Source organism: Phoenix dactylifera, unplaced genomic scaffold (assembly GCF_009389715.1).
Source record: "Phoenix dactylifera cultivar Barhee BC4 unplaced genomic scaffold, palm_55x_up_171113_PBpolish2nd_filt_p 000673F, whole genome shotgun sequence".
NCBI lineage: Eukaryota > Viridiplantae > Streptophyta > Magnoliopsida > Arecales > Arecaceae > Phoenix > Phoenix dactylifera.
Window position 1 is genome coordinate 90,438 of NW_024068060.1, and position 17,723 is coordinate 108,160.

The 17,723-nt window shown below is 46.9% G+C and overlaps 1 protein-coding gene across 2 annotated transcripts; it reads right to left on the reverse strand.

Moving 5' to 3' along the window:
* Positions 1-13,051: 13,051 nt before the first annotated feature.
* LOC103698290 (pentatricopeptide repeat-containing protein At3g16610-like) lies at positions 13,052-17,479 on the reverse strand. Of its 2 annotated transcripts, none has more exons than XM_008780285.4 (4): positions 14,761-17,479; positions 13,821-13,989; positions 13,596-13,733; positions 13,052-13,493 (listed from the first exon to the last, which is right to left on the reverse strand). In XM_008780285.4, the coding sequence occupies exons 1-2, from the start codon at positions 17,304-17,306 to the stop codon at positions 13,986-13,988; spliced, it is 2,550 nt and encodes an 849-aa protein (XP_008778507.4). In that variant the 5' UTR covers positions 17,307-17,479; the 3' UTR covers positions 13,052-13,493; positions 13,596-13,733; positions 13,821-13,985. The 2 variants fall into 2 exon arrangements, with proteins under 2 accessions (XP_008778507.4, XP_038975909.1); XM_039119981.1 differs by having other exon boundaries at positions 14,649-17,479.
* Between the last annotated feature and the right edge of the window lie 244 nt (positions 17,480-17,723).

Consider the following 17,723-nt stretch of genomic DNA (forward strand, 5'->3'; position numbering starts at 1 on the left):
CTTCGCAGCCGCACAAGCGTCCGGCCTCGATGACTCGTCCATGCAAAGCTCCGGAATGATCAGCTTCCCGGGGAGTGCTAGCTCGCAGGGAGGCAGAAGGTTGGCTGAAAGGAAGAAGAAGGAAGAAGATGGACCTTCACAGCTCAAGAACTCCTTCTTGGGCTTTCACCTTCAGAACTACTCTCTCCTCTCACTCTCTTTCTCTAGTGCTTTTCATGTCTCAAGAATAAGGAAGAGGGGTGGCCTATTTATAGGCCAAGAAGAGGGTGAGGTGTCTCTATGAGGTGTCCGATGAGGTGTCCTGCCAGGACACATGTCACACATGCAAGGAAAAGAGGTGTCCTGCTCCGCCACGTGTCACGCATGCAAAGGGGTGAGGTGGCCTGGAGGGCGATGTCATGGATGACTTTATGAGGCAGATGAGGTCATGGATGACATCAGGAGGAGTGTGAGGTGTCCAGGCCCGCTACATGTCATACATGCAAGCAAAAGAGGTGTCCTGCTCCGCCACGTGTCAAGCATGCAAGCAAAAGAGGTGTCCTGCTCCGCCACGTGTCACGCATGCAAAGGGGTGAGGTGGTCTGGAGGACGATCGAGATGTGGGTCCCACATACAGTATGTGGATCCCATAAATGCAGGATGTGGGTCCCACCTAGGCAGGACGTGGGTCCCACATACAGTATGTGGGTCCCACATAGGGAAGGAAGTCCTAGTCATACTAGGATCATAATTGATTTTGATCCAATTTGACTCAAGCCAAATCTGATTTGGTTGGGGGCAAATTAGACATTTTCACCAAACCAATTTTGGTGTCAATTACGGTTTTACCAATTTCAAATCATATTTGAATTTGGTCAAGCCCAATCTCTATTACTCAATCAAATTGAGTCTAATCAGTGATTTAATCACCAATTAACTTCTCCAAGCAACAATTGCTTAGGGCAATCAGTCAATCACATTGACTATTTTACCTCTAGACGATTCTCAATCGTCAATCAGCCATTTGATCAATCCAGAAACTTCTAAGCGTGTGACCTCACAGGTTCGAACCTAAGCCGGTAGTACAAGAACACTTCCTGCACTAATCGAAGTAACCATCTAGCAATGGGACCCGACGACCGGATAGGCCGAATAGATGCAAAGCAACATTCTAGAACCTATGGACTATGGTTACCGCATAATTCATCCTCTTGACCAAAAAAAGCCCAGGGTGGGTTCAGAGTCTGTCTACCCTGAAACGATCCATCCGGAAATATGTTTCAATTCAATAAGTCAAGTGATAGTGATTTGACTTTCCCTGGCCAGGGTACTACTTAATTGAAAACACAAGGCATTCATCCTTATTTCTAAGGGAGGTCAATCCCATCTTGATCTGCAACTGACTACTACAAGTACTTGACTGGACCCAAAAACTTTCCGTCGCTGGATTAGAAATCCAGGTAGTCCGGCACCAAAGTACAGTGAGTTGCTTGCAAGCCACCGGTTGCAATCTCAGGTCTAAAGGATACATATACCCATATCCACTCGGAACAACTCTTGACAAGAGAGAGTCCGTCAATTGGTCACGTTCAGTGAACGTACACTACTATTCACCTGTATATCATACTAGTATCTCTATACTCTTTGGTTTGGAAGACAACCAACAAATATGATACACAATGACCTATGCCCGATAATACTATCGTCCTATTAATAGTATATCATACGGTCATGAACATTTAAGGACTTGTGTGACAAAATCATATTTCATTATACAAAGCAGTCCTAAGGACTTCATCACATCGGAGTTTGTGAAGATGTTCTGGTAATGAATAAATACCATGTTATTTATAATTGATTCAAATACATTTACAATCAACAATTGATTGGATTTAGGACACAATTCCTAACACGAGTCGACTCCAATAGGTTTCGAGTCGACTCCGATGCTTGCCGAGTCGACTCCCGACGGTTCCGAGTCGACTCCCGACGGTTCCGAGTCGACTCCAAAGGGTAACAGACAGAAAGACAGAACGTTGGATCTTAGACCCTGTTACCGAGTCGACTCCAGAAGGTTACGAGTCGACTCCGAAGCTTGGCGAGTCGACTCCTAGTTATGTCCGAGTCGACTCCCAGAGGAAAGCAGTCTGAAAGGCAGAGAACCAATCTGAGAGACCCTGTGAACGAGTCAACTCCAAGAGTTCCAGAGTCGACCCCCAAGTCAGCCGAGTCGACTCCAACAAGGCGCGAGTCGACTCCGAGGCAGTTCAGTTCAAAAGACAGAAAATTAGTTTTTCGGCCTCTGAGAATGAGACGTCTCCAGAAGATCTCGAGTCGCCTCTCAAGATAGCCGAGTCGACTCCAAGAAAACCCGGGTCGACTCGAGGATGAAAAACAGAAAGATGGGTTTCTGAAATCCTGAGAACGAGCCGACTCCTAAGTGCCCAAGTCATCTCTAGAAGTTGGCGAGTCGACTCCAGTTTAGTCCGAGTCAACTCCAGGACGGGACAAGCACTTTAATTCAAATCCTGAACAGTGGGCGAGTCGTCTCCTGTAAAGAGCGAGTCGACTCCAGTAACAGCCGAGTCGACTCCAGATCGCACGAGTCGACTCCGATCCCAACGGATACATTGTCAAGATGTGCAGACGGGACAGAACGGCTCCAAATCTGTTCCTAACGGCTAGTTTTCAAAAGGAACCTCTTAAATAGCCAGAGTGAACAGTAGTAGACATCAAGAGAGCTATTCCATTCAAGCAAAAAGGCATTTCCACCTACCAAGAGCTTCTTAAGAGTAAATACAAGAAAAAGAAGGAAGATGTGCATTCAACTCAATCTGAGAAGTACTTTCTTCGCATTCAAGGCTCTACTACTGTCCTCCAATCTTCAGTCCTTTCAAAAGGAGACTCAGAAATCAAGAAGCCCCTACTTTCTCATCTAAAATCTGTTTGAGGGCTTCTAACTTTACTTTGCATTTATTGTTTTCACATCTGCTTTTTTAGAAGCTTTCTTTGTGAAATCCCAAACCTTGTTTTTCTTACTTGATTCAATCAGGGAATTGAATCAAGGGTTGTAAGGTTTGTTGGTGAGCCAAAGGAAAAACCAACGGTGTAAGGTTGTGGTTGGTGAACCGGAGAAAACCAACTGGGTTTGATTGTGAACCCGAGAAAACAATCGAATGGTTCTAGTCGGTGAGCCTATGAAAACCGACCGAGTTCGTTGTAATCTCGTGAAAACAACAAGTTGGGTTGTGAGCTTGTAAAACAACCGGCTGTAATCCTAGGAATTTTAGTGAACACCCAAGTGCAGCTTGGGGAGTGGACGTAGGAGCAAGAGTTGGCTCCGAACCACTATAAACTTGTTTGTGTTTGTATTGGCTGTTGTCTCTTTCTCTCTCTTCACTCACTGCATCTAGTAAACTAACTAATTTGCTTCCAATAGATTTAGTTAATTACTCATTACACTTTAAATTGGTCATAATTAATTAAAACCCAATTCACCCCCCCACTCTTGGGTTGTCTCCTTGGGCAACACAGGTCGATAGTGCGTTTCCAGACCCCTCGACCTTGCGCACGATCCCTCGACTAAGGTCGGGATGCCCCGAGTGTCGATAGTGCGTTCCCAGACCCCTCGACCTCGGAAAGCGTCGCAGGTCGATAGTGCATTCCCAGACCCCTCGACCTTGCGCACGATCCCTCGACTAAGGTCGGGATGCCTCGAGTGTCGATAGTGCGTTCCCAGACCCCTCGACCTCGGAAAGCGTCGCAGGTCGATAGTGCGTTCCCAGACCTATCGACCTTGCGCACGATACCTCGACTAAGGTCGGGATGCCCCGAGTGTCGATAGTGCGTTTCCAAACCCCTCGACCTCGAAAAGCGTCGCAGGTCGATAGTGCGTTCCCAGACCCCTCGACCTTGCGCACGATCCCTCGGCTAAGGTCGGGCTACCCCGAGTGTCGATAGTGCGTTTCCAGACCCCTCGACCTCGGAAAGCGTCGCAGGTCGATAGTGCGTTCTTAGACCCCTCGACCTTGCGCACGATCCCTCGACTAAGATCGGGATGCCCCGAGTGTTGATAGTGCGTTCCCAGACCCCTCGACCTCGGGAAGCGTCGCAGGTCGATAGTGCGTTCCTAGACCCCTCGACCTTGCGCACGATCCCTCGACTAAGGTCGGGATGCCCCGAGTGTTGATAGTGCATTCCCAGACCCCTCGACCTCGGAAAGCGTCGCAGGTCGATAGTGCGCTCCCAGATCCCTCGATTTGCGCACGATCCCTCGACTAAGGTCGAGATGCCCCGTGTGTCGACAGTGTGTTCCCAGACCCCTCGACCTCGGGAAGCGACACTAGGTCGACAGCGAGCCCGAGCTCCCTCGACCTCGTGCTCGATCCCTCGACTAGGGTCGACATGCCCCGTAAGTCGATAACGAGCCCAAGCCCACTCGGCCTCGGGAAGACATACGGGGTAGAGCCTTTGCGCCCCTCCTCCTAACACTCGACAACGACAAAGGGGTGGCACCTACGTAGATTCCCCGACGACAATGCTCCAGCGAGAAGCGGACTACGGGCCAGAAAACGCCCCTAAAAGCTAGCCACAACGCCTGGCTCCAAAAGTGCAAGAGTGATCTCCAGTCTAGTCCATACAGACCCCGCCGAATGAGGGCTCGGCCGAGCCCAAACATCAAAAAGTCAACGACAGCCCGTAACAACGACCTCGAGCCTTGATACACCGGCCAAGCTCGGAAATACCGAAGCACTTGCCATAAACTTCGATTCTGCCTGTTGGTACTTCGACCAAGTTCGAGACCAACAGCCGCGAAATGCCCCAACGTTAATTTGATCTGCGATCTCTTCGAGACCGACCCTAAAGCTGTTATGAGCTTATACCCAGAAAGCCAGATCTTCCGGAAAGCAGACCTAAAAGACGAGGCCCTTTTGGGGCCCAGAGTCCGAACGCAGCACTTCGGCGATTCGGGAGCCGCGCAAAATTTGAACTCGAGTTCAAGGGCTCAGTGAAACGTGAGTCCGAGCTCGAGGACTTCACGAGTTTTCCTAAAGTACATTGGACCTAAGCTTAACTGCCTAGCAAACGTGGTCGGAACCCAAGTCTATGGACTCAGTGGAGTCCGAAAACTCGGAATGATTCGCCAGAAAAAATTCAGCCCAAAAGTTTATATGCTACGCTCTATCGGAGCTCTCCCAGGTTCATCCGCAACAGAGGTCCCGGCCTGGGTCTCACCAACAGCTTCGAGGGCGGCATCAGAGGCTCCTTTGGGATCCCCCTCGGCGGGAGCCTCCCAAGTGGCCTCCTCGGCCGCCTGAACTTCGGCCCTAGCCAGGTCTTCAGGTGCATCCTCCTCCTCGACCCCCGCTCCAGGTTGGAGCAGATTGAGGTTAAACTCGGGGCAGAGCCGCCTCAGTTGGTTGCGGAAGTCTTCAAAGCCGCGGATGAGCCCATCCACGACCTCTTCCTCCAACAGATCGCGGAATTCTTCCGATTCCCGGAAGAGTTGCACCGCGTGCTGAACCTCCTTCTGGGCCCTCTTCTCGCGGGCCTCGAGCTCCTCGACCTTGAGCTGGGCTTCCTTCACCTCCTGCTCACGGACGGTGAGCGTCGAGCGAGCCTCGGCCAGACGGGCCTCGGTAGACGGCACCTCCGATCTGGCCAGAGCGTACGCAGCCTTCTCCTCCTCGAGCTCCGTAGTTAGCGCCTGGAGCTCGTCCTCACCGGCCTCCACTCTCGCCAGAAGCTCCCTCCGCGAGACTTCAGCCTCCCTGAGCTTCCTCTCGGCCTCCTCTTGCCCCCGCAGACACCTTCGGGCCCGGTCCCGATAGTCTGCCGCTATGGAGATCAATGTATCAATCTCATGGAGATGCTGAAGACAGAGCAGAGAAAGTGAGCTAGGATCAAAAATAGAGCAAAAAAAAAAAAAGAGGCTAGGCAAACTTACCCGGACGGCGGAACGGCGAGTCTCATCCAGGAAGTTACTAAAACTCATAGCCCGGATCTCGCCTGGTCGGCCGGGAGCAGCGCGATGCGGAAAATCTGCCGCGCCGTTTCGGCATTATTGAGGGCCGAATCACCCTCGAAGACTGCCCCCTCGGGGCAGTAAGGCCTCCTCTCCTGACGGCCTTCGCCCTCCGAGGGACCCGGGAGGCTAGGCCTTGCTGGGCTCGGCGGGGACGGCCTTGCAGCCCCTTGGCTGCTTCCCGACTCAGGCCCTGAGTGCTGAGGTCGGACGGGCGGCCGACCCGAATGCTGCGAGATGGGGGCCGGGCACGCGAGCACCACAGAAGCCCCCGCAGAGCTCGAGCCCCCACGGTCGGAGCTCGAGACCTCCTTTCGAGCGGGCCTGGAAGCCCCGCCCTGGGCTGTGCTCGCCTTGGCACCCGCACCAGATGAAGATCTGGCTTTCTTCCTCGGCTCGGGCGGGGCCCCACCAATCTCGGCTGCCCTCTTTCGGAAGCGAGCGTAGAGGGCTGCGTTCTTATCACCATCTTCGGAACGTCTGAAAAGGCAAGAGAGGAAAAAGTTAGGATGTCAGAGAAGAGACAAAGGAAGAGCAAAACAAAAAAAAGAAGGGAGAGAAAACAGAAGGAAAAAACCACCACCACCCTTACCCTGAGGGCGTGCCGAGCTCAGGCCAACATTGACCAGAGCGTCCTCGCTCACGAGGTCATTCAGCAGAATATTCTCCCCGAGGCCGCAAAGAGCGTCGAGGATCCCCTGCTCGCCCTTGAACAATTTGGGGAGCTTGTTGGCGGTTTTGAGCCGGGCTTGCTCCCACCGAGGGTCGAACCCCCATGCCCACTCGGAAGACAAAGAAAAACTTCTCCTTCCATCCATGAATGGATGTCGGAACACCCCGGAAGAGTGGCCGACCACCCCGAAGGGCAAGGTAGAGCCACTCTCCATCTCCCGGGTTGGACTTCAGCAAGAAGTACCACCGGAAGACGTTTACATAAGTCGGTATCCCGTGTGCCAGGCACAAGGATAAAAAGCCGACAATCATCCTCCACGCGTTCGGAGCAAGCTGCGCCGGGACGACTTGATACGTCGCCAGGAGCTCGTTCACGAACCCGTGGAGGGAGAATCGCAGGCCAGCCCAGAGTGTTTCTAAATACACTCCGATCCAGCCCGGAGGAGGTCTCGTTACCCGATCCCCCAGCCCCGCGCGTTCCAGACGGAACCCGCGCTGAGGAAAGAACCATTCCTCAGCCATCTCCACCTCCTCACCACTCATGGTGGACCCAACTTCGTACGGACCACGGCCCATCCCAAAAGAAAACAGGAGAAAAATAAAAGGAAAAAAGCGAAAGCAAGAGCCCCCCGAGCAGACGAAGGGGAACACCTACTAAGGTCTTCGCCGGAGACGTTGAAGGATTGGAGAGGGAAAATCGAAGTAATCGCTTCGGAAGGCCGAAAGGGATACCAGAGAACAACAAGCGATGGCGGCCCAATAGAAACCCTTAGGACCGGGATGGGGGTCTATATAGACCCCCCCAACGGCCCGGATCGGCGAGACAGAATCCCGCCTCCCGTCCAGATCATGCCATGCGTCGGCCCCGAAGACCGAAGCGGCATATCCAATTTGGATCGGCGCTTTAAATACAAAATCAAGAAAGCGTCCCTTCGGGTCGTGGAGCCCCATCATGAGCCCACGACGCGAGGACGCTTTGAAAAGCAAAAGGGTGTCGCCCCATCATCTCCCATTAAGAGCGCCTTGAAGCGCGCAGAGCGCCGAAACAATTCAAAATTCCCCGGCCCACAACACGGCAAAAACGGCTACTTCCCACGTGCGAGCTCGCAAGCGGCTCGAACTCGGAAGTCGGGGGGTAGTGTTGGGGGAAAAATGAGCCGCTCCGGAACATATGACCGCGTGGCCAGCACGTGCCTGAAGGCGCCCGGCCCGGCGTCCGACCTGAAGGCGCCCGACCCGGCGTCCGACCTAATGGCGCCCGGCCCGGCGTCCGACCTGAAGGCGCCCGACCCGGCGCCCGACCTAAAGGTGCCCGACCTGTCTACTGCGGTCACATCCACCTACAGTACGACCAGGAACCATGCCCTGCCACCGCCATCAACAATTAATGCGCATGGCTCCTGCAGACCTCCGGCTTACTTAACAATTAATGCGCATGGCTCCTGCAGACCTCCGGCTTACTCAACAATTAATGCGCACGCGCATGGCTCCTGCAGACCTCTGGCTTACTCAACAATTAACGCGCATGGCTCCTGCAGACCTCCGGCTTACTCAACAATTAATGCGCATGGCTCCTGTTATCTATGGATCTCAAGCCCTCCACGACAAATCTGCTCGGCAGCGTCTGATCAGCCATGACAACTCCTTGGCTCCGGCCTGATCTCCTACGGCAAGGCATTAATTCACACGATCGCGCATTAATTCACACGACATGCTCAATCATATGGTAACTTCGCCCCGTCATATCACAGGTAATCTAGTACCCCACTATAAAAGGGGAACCCTCCTATCTTAGTGGGGGTTGGACTCTTAAAACTCAGAAACACACATCTCCTTCCTTCTACACTTTAAGCCCCCTCTGACTTAAGCATCGGAGGGCCGGCGCCGGAAACCCCGGCCACTGGCTTTTTGCAGGCCACCCACGGAGGACGCCGCCCATCGACAGACCACTACCCGCCGACCCTCGCCGGAGCCCCTCCTTCTCAGCCGACGGCCGCCCCCGGGTCCAAATTCCAACAACAGCAGGTTTTCTTGCATTTGCTCGAGGGAGCTGTGGATACGCGTTATTCGTACAGTTTTAACTGTTCTCATTTCCACCAAGTGCAAATCGTTCTCTTTTGTAAGGGTGCCCGATGGGTCTAGTCTTGACTCGACTTTAAGTTTCAGGTGGGATTAGATGATTGGATTGGATATGGATTGGATTTTAACACGCTTTCTTTGAACCTAATTCCATCCTATTTTAGCCAACGAATAGTGCAACTAATGCAATCTTGCCAAGCCAACATATCCCAATCTAATCCAGTCAGACCAACTCAAAGCCAATCTAATTATGGGATGAGAACACAACCATTCATGTTTCACCACACCACTAACTTGCAATTGTAGAGAATTGGCTAGATTTCATAGAAACTTGTCAACCTAGTGCTGATTTTGATGGAGCAACTACTATTTTCATTGCATACACCATGCTCGTCTTACTTGCAATATGAGAAAGAAATAGAAAAATACAGTAATTAAAAAGTACTAACATACTTACACAAGTATAGAGAAAGGAATACTAGATTGAATCACAACAATACTTGCTTTCTCTGTCCATCTCATCTATTTAACACCAATTACTTAATTCTATGCGAAATTGATGCAGGCATCCACTTCAAATCTTTTACCCGCGATCTCAACCGCATCTAGTTTGAAGAATCCAGCTAAAGAAGGAAAGACCAACCAAGGCGTCCACTCCAAATCTCCTACCCGCGATCTCAACCATACCTAGTTTGGAGAATCCAAGCAAAGAAGAAAAGGCCAACCAACCCATTAAATCTTTGCCAACCAACTCACTAAATCTTTTCAGCATTTTTTAGAATTGTTGTCCTAAGATTTTACTTCAGCCAACCCATTGAATCTTTACCAACCAACCCATTAAATCTTTTCAGTATTTTTTAGAATTATTTTCCTAAGATTTTGCTTCAGCCAACCCATTGAATCTTTTCAGCATTTTTAGAATTATTACTTTAAAATTTTGTTTTATTTTTTTTGTCTTTCTATTTATGAGTGGCTCACCCTTATTATATAAAGGCCCCACTCCCTTGTATTGGGATCATTGAAGTTTTGAGTAATAAAATTGTTCCACGAGTTCTCTATTGGTGTGATCGCAAGAGAGCAACATGCCTGCTCTTCCTCTTCCATCCTTCATCGAAGGCAACATGCTCGCCTCAACCCGCTTTTCCTGCGTCAAGTGGTATCAGAGCAAGGCGCTCTCCTTCCAATGGCCGGTGCCACCGATGGATCGGGGAGCTCTAAGTCTGTGGACGGTGCTCCGGAAGTGCTAACCGTTGAAACCCTCGGTGCGGCTCAACGGAAGATGCAACAAGATTTCGAAAAGATCTAGGGAGCTTTGGTGATGATAACCCAAGCCCTTTGACTTGGTCAAATCCATGACGACGACTCTACTCCAGCATTTGCTCCTGACGCCGGAAGGCAAGTTCGTCACGAGGATTCAACTCCTAATGTTGGATGCAGAGAATGAGACGAACCTCCCCTTCCTCCTCTTGGCCTACTTCGGCCTAGGCCCGCGACTCGCCCTCTTCCGCGCACACTCTACGACGACTCCTCTAGCGATGAGGAATCCCTACACAATCCCTACAACGATGAAAACCGCTTCGAGGATGGAGGCAACCGTTATGGTGATGGCAATCGCTATGGTGGCGGCAACCCTTACGGGGGTGGTGACGGCTACGGAGGCCGCAATGAGAGGGACTACCGCATGAAGGTAGATCTCCCATCCTTCAATGGCCATCTACACATTGAGGACTTCCTCGATTGGCTCGCAGAGGTCGAACGCTTCTTTGACTACATGGAGACCCCGGAGGAAAAGAAGATCAAGCTTGTAGCTTACAAGATTAAAGAAGGCGCTTCGGCATGGTGGGAGCAACTACAAATCTCCCGCATGCGACAAAACAAAGGACCCATACATTCCTTGAAGAAGATGTTACGAGCCCGATTCCTTCCCCTTGACTATGACCAAATCCTTTTCCAGCAATGTCAAAATTGCCGATAAGAATCACGGTCCGTCAATGACTACACCGTCGAGTTCTACAGGCTCTCTGCTCGCAATAACTTGGAGGAGACAGAAGCGCAACAAGTTGCTTGGTTCGTGGGTGGACTCCGACTCCCTATCCAAGATAGGGTCTACCTTCAACCGGTCTACAGTCTCTACGACGCGGTCCAACTAGCTATAAGGGCTGAAAAGCAGCTGGAGCAGGCTACTCAAAAAGGCCCCGCCTACGGACGAGGTGCCCCAACCACTTCAACAAGCGAGCTCACCCTGAACAAAGGAAAGGCTTCCCTTCGAGAGGCCTCACCCGTTGTGAACAAAGAGGCTGGCAATCGCCAATCCAAGTCGACCGGAGGAAACAACGCGACATGGGTTCCTTCCACCAACCCGTATGCTCTATCACGAGGAACTAAATGCTACTGGTGTAATCAACCTGGGCATCTATCCAACCAATGCCCGAAACGAGCGATGACCAATCTCGCTGAAGTCGACGACATTGACAAGGGACAAGATGATGCATTAGATGAGGAGGGATACGACAACGAGGCCGTCACCTACAAGGATGATGGGGAAGCTCTCTCCCTCGTGTTGCAACGATTGATGTACGCACCACGCCAGGAACTTGGCTCCCAGCGGCATCGCATCTTTTGAACTAGGTGCACCGTCAATCAGAAGGTGTGCGACCTCATCATCGACAGCGAAAGTAGTACAAACACTGCTTTCAAATCCATGGTGAAGAAGCTCCAACTCCCTACAGAAATACACCCAACATCCTACAAAATCGGGTGGCTTAAAGACATTGGTGAAATCAAGGTAACTTTGCAATGTAGAGCTCCCCTTTTTATTGGAAAACATTACAAAGATGAGATATTATATGATATAGTGGATATGAACACTTGTCATATTCTACTAGGCAGACCTTGGCGAGAAGGAACTCGTCCCAAGCCTTCTCGAGTGGAGGGACATGTTAGTTATGCCCCGTGCGATGCGACGTTCGCAGCAAAATCTCGCACGGGACATCGTTCATCGTATGAACGCACCACAGATCATGGATATAAAGGAAGTATATTCTAGTTGTTAGGAAAGCAACAGCAAGCAAGTGGTTGTGCTGGGTTTGATCCTAAGAAAAATTAATGTAACCTAAAAAGAAGTTTCAGTAACCACAAGGGGATCCTTCTGTTCCCAATCCCCACACTTACAAGTTACAACTGTTCTTGTGGCAACAAGCTTATTTAAGTAGCCTTTGCTTTGTGCAAGGATCTATAGATTTTCGAAAGTTTTGTTGATTTTTAGGCTTTCTTGACCTCTGAAAAGTCTGTGAGGTACCTCCATTTCAAAACATTGATCAAGACTACTTTAAAACACAATTTTAATGAAATTAAGTTCATAGATGCCTCCTTACTTTGGATCCCATTCCTTTGTCCCTTATTCATCGGCATAAACTTGATTAAGACTGTATTTGATACCTCCTAAACAAATAAGCAGAGCATCATTACCACAATTGTGATCAACAAATCTAATCCCTTTTAATCAGACTGTTGCATTTCTAATAATAAATAAGTGATGAAACCATATTTCTTTTAGTTCTTCTTTAGACTAAAGCCATCTAGACAAGAAAGAGCATATCAACAAAATTAACTGTATCATCCAAATTAGTTGATCGTCATCATATGACATGGGAAATGAATTATTGTGACTTGAGAATTCTAGTTGCACATCATATCAAATTTCAATTCTTCATCAGCATGGAGTAATACGTGATCATCTTCCCAATTATACCAATTGCCATAGAGTATCATCATATTGGAAAAAAAATGAAATTTTATATGATTTGATGGCTTTATACACAATCAAAAAATAAGGAAGAAGTTTTTGTATGTCACCATGGAACTTCAAAAAGCACAACCATATGAACCATCAGTAAAGATCATTTTTCTCAACAAGGAGCTCGCGTGCCACCACATGTGATAACTTCTTAACACATGCAAATATAGATCTGCTATAGAAGATGAAAGAAGCTCCTAGATGACAAATTGCAGAAGAAAGACTTAGAACAATAATATGAAAAAAACAATTCTTTAATTCAACAGACCACCAACATTTCTCGTCTGGCAGTAGATTTAGAAAACCAGAGTTTTGAAAAGTAAAACACTAGGAACATGATGACCTTATTTGATAAAAAGGTTAAAGACTAAAAAAGACAATGTAAGATTTAGGGGGGAAAGTGAATAATTGAGACTAGAATTCAAAGCAGGCTTGCACTACTAAGAAGTCAAATTGAAATAATCAGTAGAGAGAGAAACATAGGGAAAATACAAATTAAAAAAAAAGAGACACTTTAAACTATGAAGAATGCATTGTTTCTATGCATCTTCTATATTAATATGACAATTTACAATGATAGCTAATGACAAAATTTAGAAAGAAAACTTGATACCCTGAATCTTCAAGAATACCAAAAAACAATGTAAAGCTTGGATGTGAAATTCTGCAACCCTCATGATATATGGTAGTAGTAAACACATACAAAAGAAATAAGTATACTGATTTGGAACATATCTAAGGTTTGTGTATTGTGTACCTATGATTCAGCAAATGCACATACTTATATAGAATTACCGTAATATAACTAAGAGCTCAAGAAAGAATGTAAATAACAAAGAAGATGAAAGAGAAATTGGTGTTATTTCTCATTATAAGGCAATAATTCTTACTTCATTGGTTTCAGTTTAGCTGATTCACTCCTGGTGGCAAACTGGCAGCTTCCTAGTATATCCAACCAAATACTGGTTACTTTCATCATAAAAATGGGAGAATTTGAATAGGTTAAACAAGTAGCAAGCAAATAAAAGCTCAGAAATTAATTACTGATTCTATGAAGAGTATTTCCCCTTTTTGTGTACGCACAGAGCAGCTGTCTCCTGCATTGACTTAACAAACTCAAGGTGACGTCCTCCAGGAAGCCTTTTTGTAGGACTTTCTCAACCTTCTCTCTCTTTGGAGTTCCTAAAATCAAATTTCTGCCATTAATTTTCTGAGACAAAAAGATAAAAGTCTGTATTTCATGTTTATTGGTTGCTCCACATTTCATACCACTGCATGTTGGACCCACAACACTAGAAGAATGTGCAACAGCAGCCTAACTTTTTATCCACCACCCTGTGTGATCATCTCCCAACTTCCTGCTTGTTCTGATTGATCTGAATGCTTGCAGTTTAAGCTTTGGAAGCTATGTTAGAGATGCAGAAAAGGTACACATTACCTGGAAAGTAATAAATGTATTTCTTGCTCAACAGGCAGTAATCGCACTGAGGAACATTAAGAAATGTTCGGAAATGTAATATATGAAAGGATGTGTCTGATGCAGGATTTCTTATTTGGATTCGAAATGCATTAGTCAGAGTTATCTAAATTTTAACACACTTTGTCAAGGTGCCAATGCATGTTACAAATGAAGGGACAGAATTACCAGTCATATAAGCTATTACCCATTCCAATACTATACAGCAAATTACATGCATCAAACAAATTTAGATTAAATCATTTAGCTTTTACATCAATGTATCTAGATCTCTAGATGGATTTAAAAAAGAACTGTTAACTATAATAAATAGAATAGTGATCCAATTAACATGTCTAGCTCATGAAAATTTCATAAAATTGCATCATCTGCTTCTAATTATCAGTTTACCATCACCTGGTGATCATCTTCCTCTTAAAGGATAATCAATAAACGGAAGAAAGCTAAACATTCTAGAATTTTTAGATTATAAAAAGTGAAACTGCAAACTAATATACATTTCATCCCAAATTAGTAGGAAAATATGTACTGTGTAAAATGAAGAAAAGCTGATATAACTTGTAAAAGAAAGAAACAGCAACAGTTTATGGTAACTATGTGCTTTTTATCGTATAAATAACCTTTCTTCTTGTGTTATTGTACAGAAAGTCAGGTGACTGAAGTGGCCAATGAGAATTCATCTGCTAGATTTGTTTTCATACACCAGATCTGGTTCCATGTCTCAACACTCACCAAAAATCTCCACAGTTGCACAGTCCATCCTTGAAGTGATGAAACCTATTAGCGTCCCGTATAGTGATAGCTCTTTTTGTGACCAATGTGATATACTTTATGGCAGTGTGGCAATCACCACAGACACGCAAATTTTTAGTAACAAATATGGGCTCATTAGACCTCAGATTGAGAACTGCAAATGCTATTGCCAGCTTCTCACTATGGTATAGAAGAGCATGCTCCTTGTCCTCTTGTTCTATATCTTGCAATACAAAACTTGTATCGGCCTGGTAACCCAATTTCTTGATCTGCACCAACAAATCCTCCAACTTTTGGTGTATACTTGATGACTGTGGATGTGATTGATCCCCACCAATAAAAGCATGGACAGTGCCTTTAATCTCAACCCAACTGCATCCTGGAGTTTTCTTAAAACCCTTGTCCCTCTGCAGGTTTCTAACTTGTGCAGCTTCATCAAATCTCCCAGCAGCGCTGTATATGTTAGACAACAGAACAAAGTTACCAGTACCCTCAGGCCCCAGCTTATGTATCACTTTTGACACTTTTTCACCCAGTTCAATGTTCTCATGAACTCGGCATGCCCCAAGCAAGGCACCCCACACACGAACATCTGGTTCAAATGGCATCTTTTGGATCAAATCATTGGCTTCATCCAAAAAACCACCACGACCCAAAAGATCAACCATACAGATGTAGTGTTCCATCCTTGGGTTAATACCATAGATCTGACTCATAGCATGAAACCAGTGTTTTCCTTCAGTAACTAATCCTGAATGACTGCAAGCAGATATAAGGCATATAAATGTGATGTCATCAGGCAGTAAACCATCGGCTACCATGGTATAAAACAATAAGATAGCTTCATTACCCAACCCATGGATTCCATAACCTGTAATCAGTGTATTCCATGACACTATGTCCTGTTTTGACATCCTATCAAAAACTTCCCTAGCAAGGTCGATTCTCCCACACTTTGCATACACGTCGATCAGAGCATTACATATTGAAATCTCTGATGCAAGCCCATAAACTGTGACATAGCCATGAGCACATTTTCCATGCTGAAGAGCAGCTAAATGGGAACAAGCTGGAAGAACTCCCACCATCGTTGCAGCATCTGGCTCTATACTAGATAATTGCATATTTCTGAATATATTAAGTGCTTCCTTAGCATTCCCATTTTGTACACATCCTGATATAATTGCACTATAAGAGACAGTATCTTTTGGATCCATCTCATTGAAAAACCTCAAAGCATCATCAAGACTTCCAACCTTAGCATACATGGAGAGAAGAGAATTTGAAACACTGATGTCTGAAAGATAACCAAATTTAGCCACATAACAGTGTACCCTTGTCCCCTTACTTGAATCAGAGAAACTGGCACATGCTCGAAGAATACAAGCGAAAGAGGAAGGTGACACATTAGTAGATCCCTCAAGCATCATCTGATCAAATACCCACAGGGCCTCTATCACCCTATCACACAGTACATACCCTCCAATCATTGCACTCCAAGTCACCTCATTTCTGACAGTCATGCTATCAAATATTCTCCAAGCATAGTTCAAGTATTCACATTTTGCATACATATCCAATAAAGCAGTACCTACCAGAACATCTTCCTCATGAAAGCACCTCCTTACGCAGAACCCATGAATGCTTTTCCCTTGTTTCAGTGACTGCACTTGTCCAACCACAGGAAGAATTGCTACCAAGGTAGAAGAGTTCGGACTTGTACCCATTTTTTGCATTTCTAAGACAAAACCAACCATCTCCTCATACATTCCATGAAGAGCATAGCCAGTGACCATTGCGTTCCATGCAACGACATCTCTTTTGGGCATTCTGTTGAACACTTCATGTGCATCATCCAGGCACCCACATTTCATGTACATGTCAACCAAAGCAGTACCCACAAATAGATCAGAATCTAAGCCGACCCTTCTCCCATGGTTATGAATCTGAATGCCTTCCTCTAGTGCTGCAAGACCCGAACATGCCTTGAGAACAAAGGGGAACGTAAATTTGTTCGGTTTGATGCCACAATCCACCATACGGTGGTAAAGATCGATGGCTCGATCAAATGGACCTTTCCAAGAGTAAGCCCTGATCATGGCATTCCAGAGAAAAACGCTAGGCTGCGGAATTTGATCAAAGATAACGCGCGCTTGCTCGATTTCGTTGCAAGATATATACGCAAGAGCAATCCTCTCAAGAAGAGATGGGTTTGTGATGTGAGCACTGTTGTTAAGAATGTGGTGATGGATCTTCTTGACTTCCACCCATGATTTGGAGCGAATGCAAGTATCTAGAAGCTTGCAGTAGGTACTGACATCTCCTGGAGAGTTGCGGAGTCGAAGTGTTTTTAGAGTCGTCTCGATGCTAGAAAGTTTGGCACGATTATTAGGTGGGCGAATGATTAGGTTTGATCTGGATTGTGTGTGTAAATGGTTTAATCTCCTCAACAATGCCATCCTCTTGGTGGGGTAAGACCTGATACGACCACCGATGCTTTCAAATATCAGAAGAATTCGAGCCATCTGAGGCTGGCAAAGGTTTATAGTGGAGCTGGAAATATAATGAAGGATAGAGACGAGGAGAGAGAGAGAGAGAGTAGCGCGGAGGGCCTCGTTCACGTCCGTCGCAAAGCAGAATTCTGTTTCTTCTTCTTCTTCTTCTTCTTCTTCTTCTTCTTCTTTCTCTTTTTTTTTTTCTTTTTTTTTTTTTTTCTTTTTGGTACAACGGCAATTCACACTCTACGGGTACGGCAGAATTCTGTTTCTACCCTGCATCAATGCAATGGCCTATGAGATGGTGCTCCCCAGCATGATCCCACACGTATCTCAAAGCATGCGATGTGCTGGGTTTCGTGTGTGCGGGTGAGGGTGCATGGGCCACCGGCAGCTTACTGTATGACGGTAAAATTCCTTGACTTTGGATTACAAACTCCGCGCCCC

Bases quoted from the DNA above. Each gene is read 5' to 3' on its own strand.
- LOC103698290 (XM_008780285.4), bottom strand. From the start codon at position 17,306: ATGGCTCGAATTCTTCTGATATTTGAAAGCATCGGTGGTCGTATCAGG.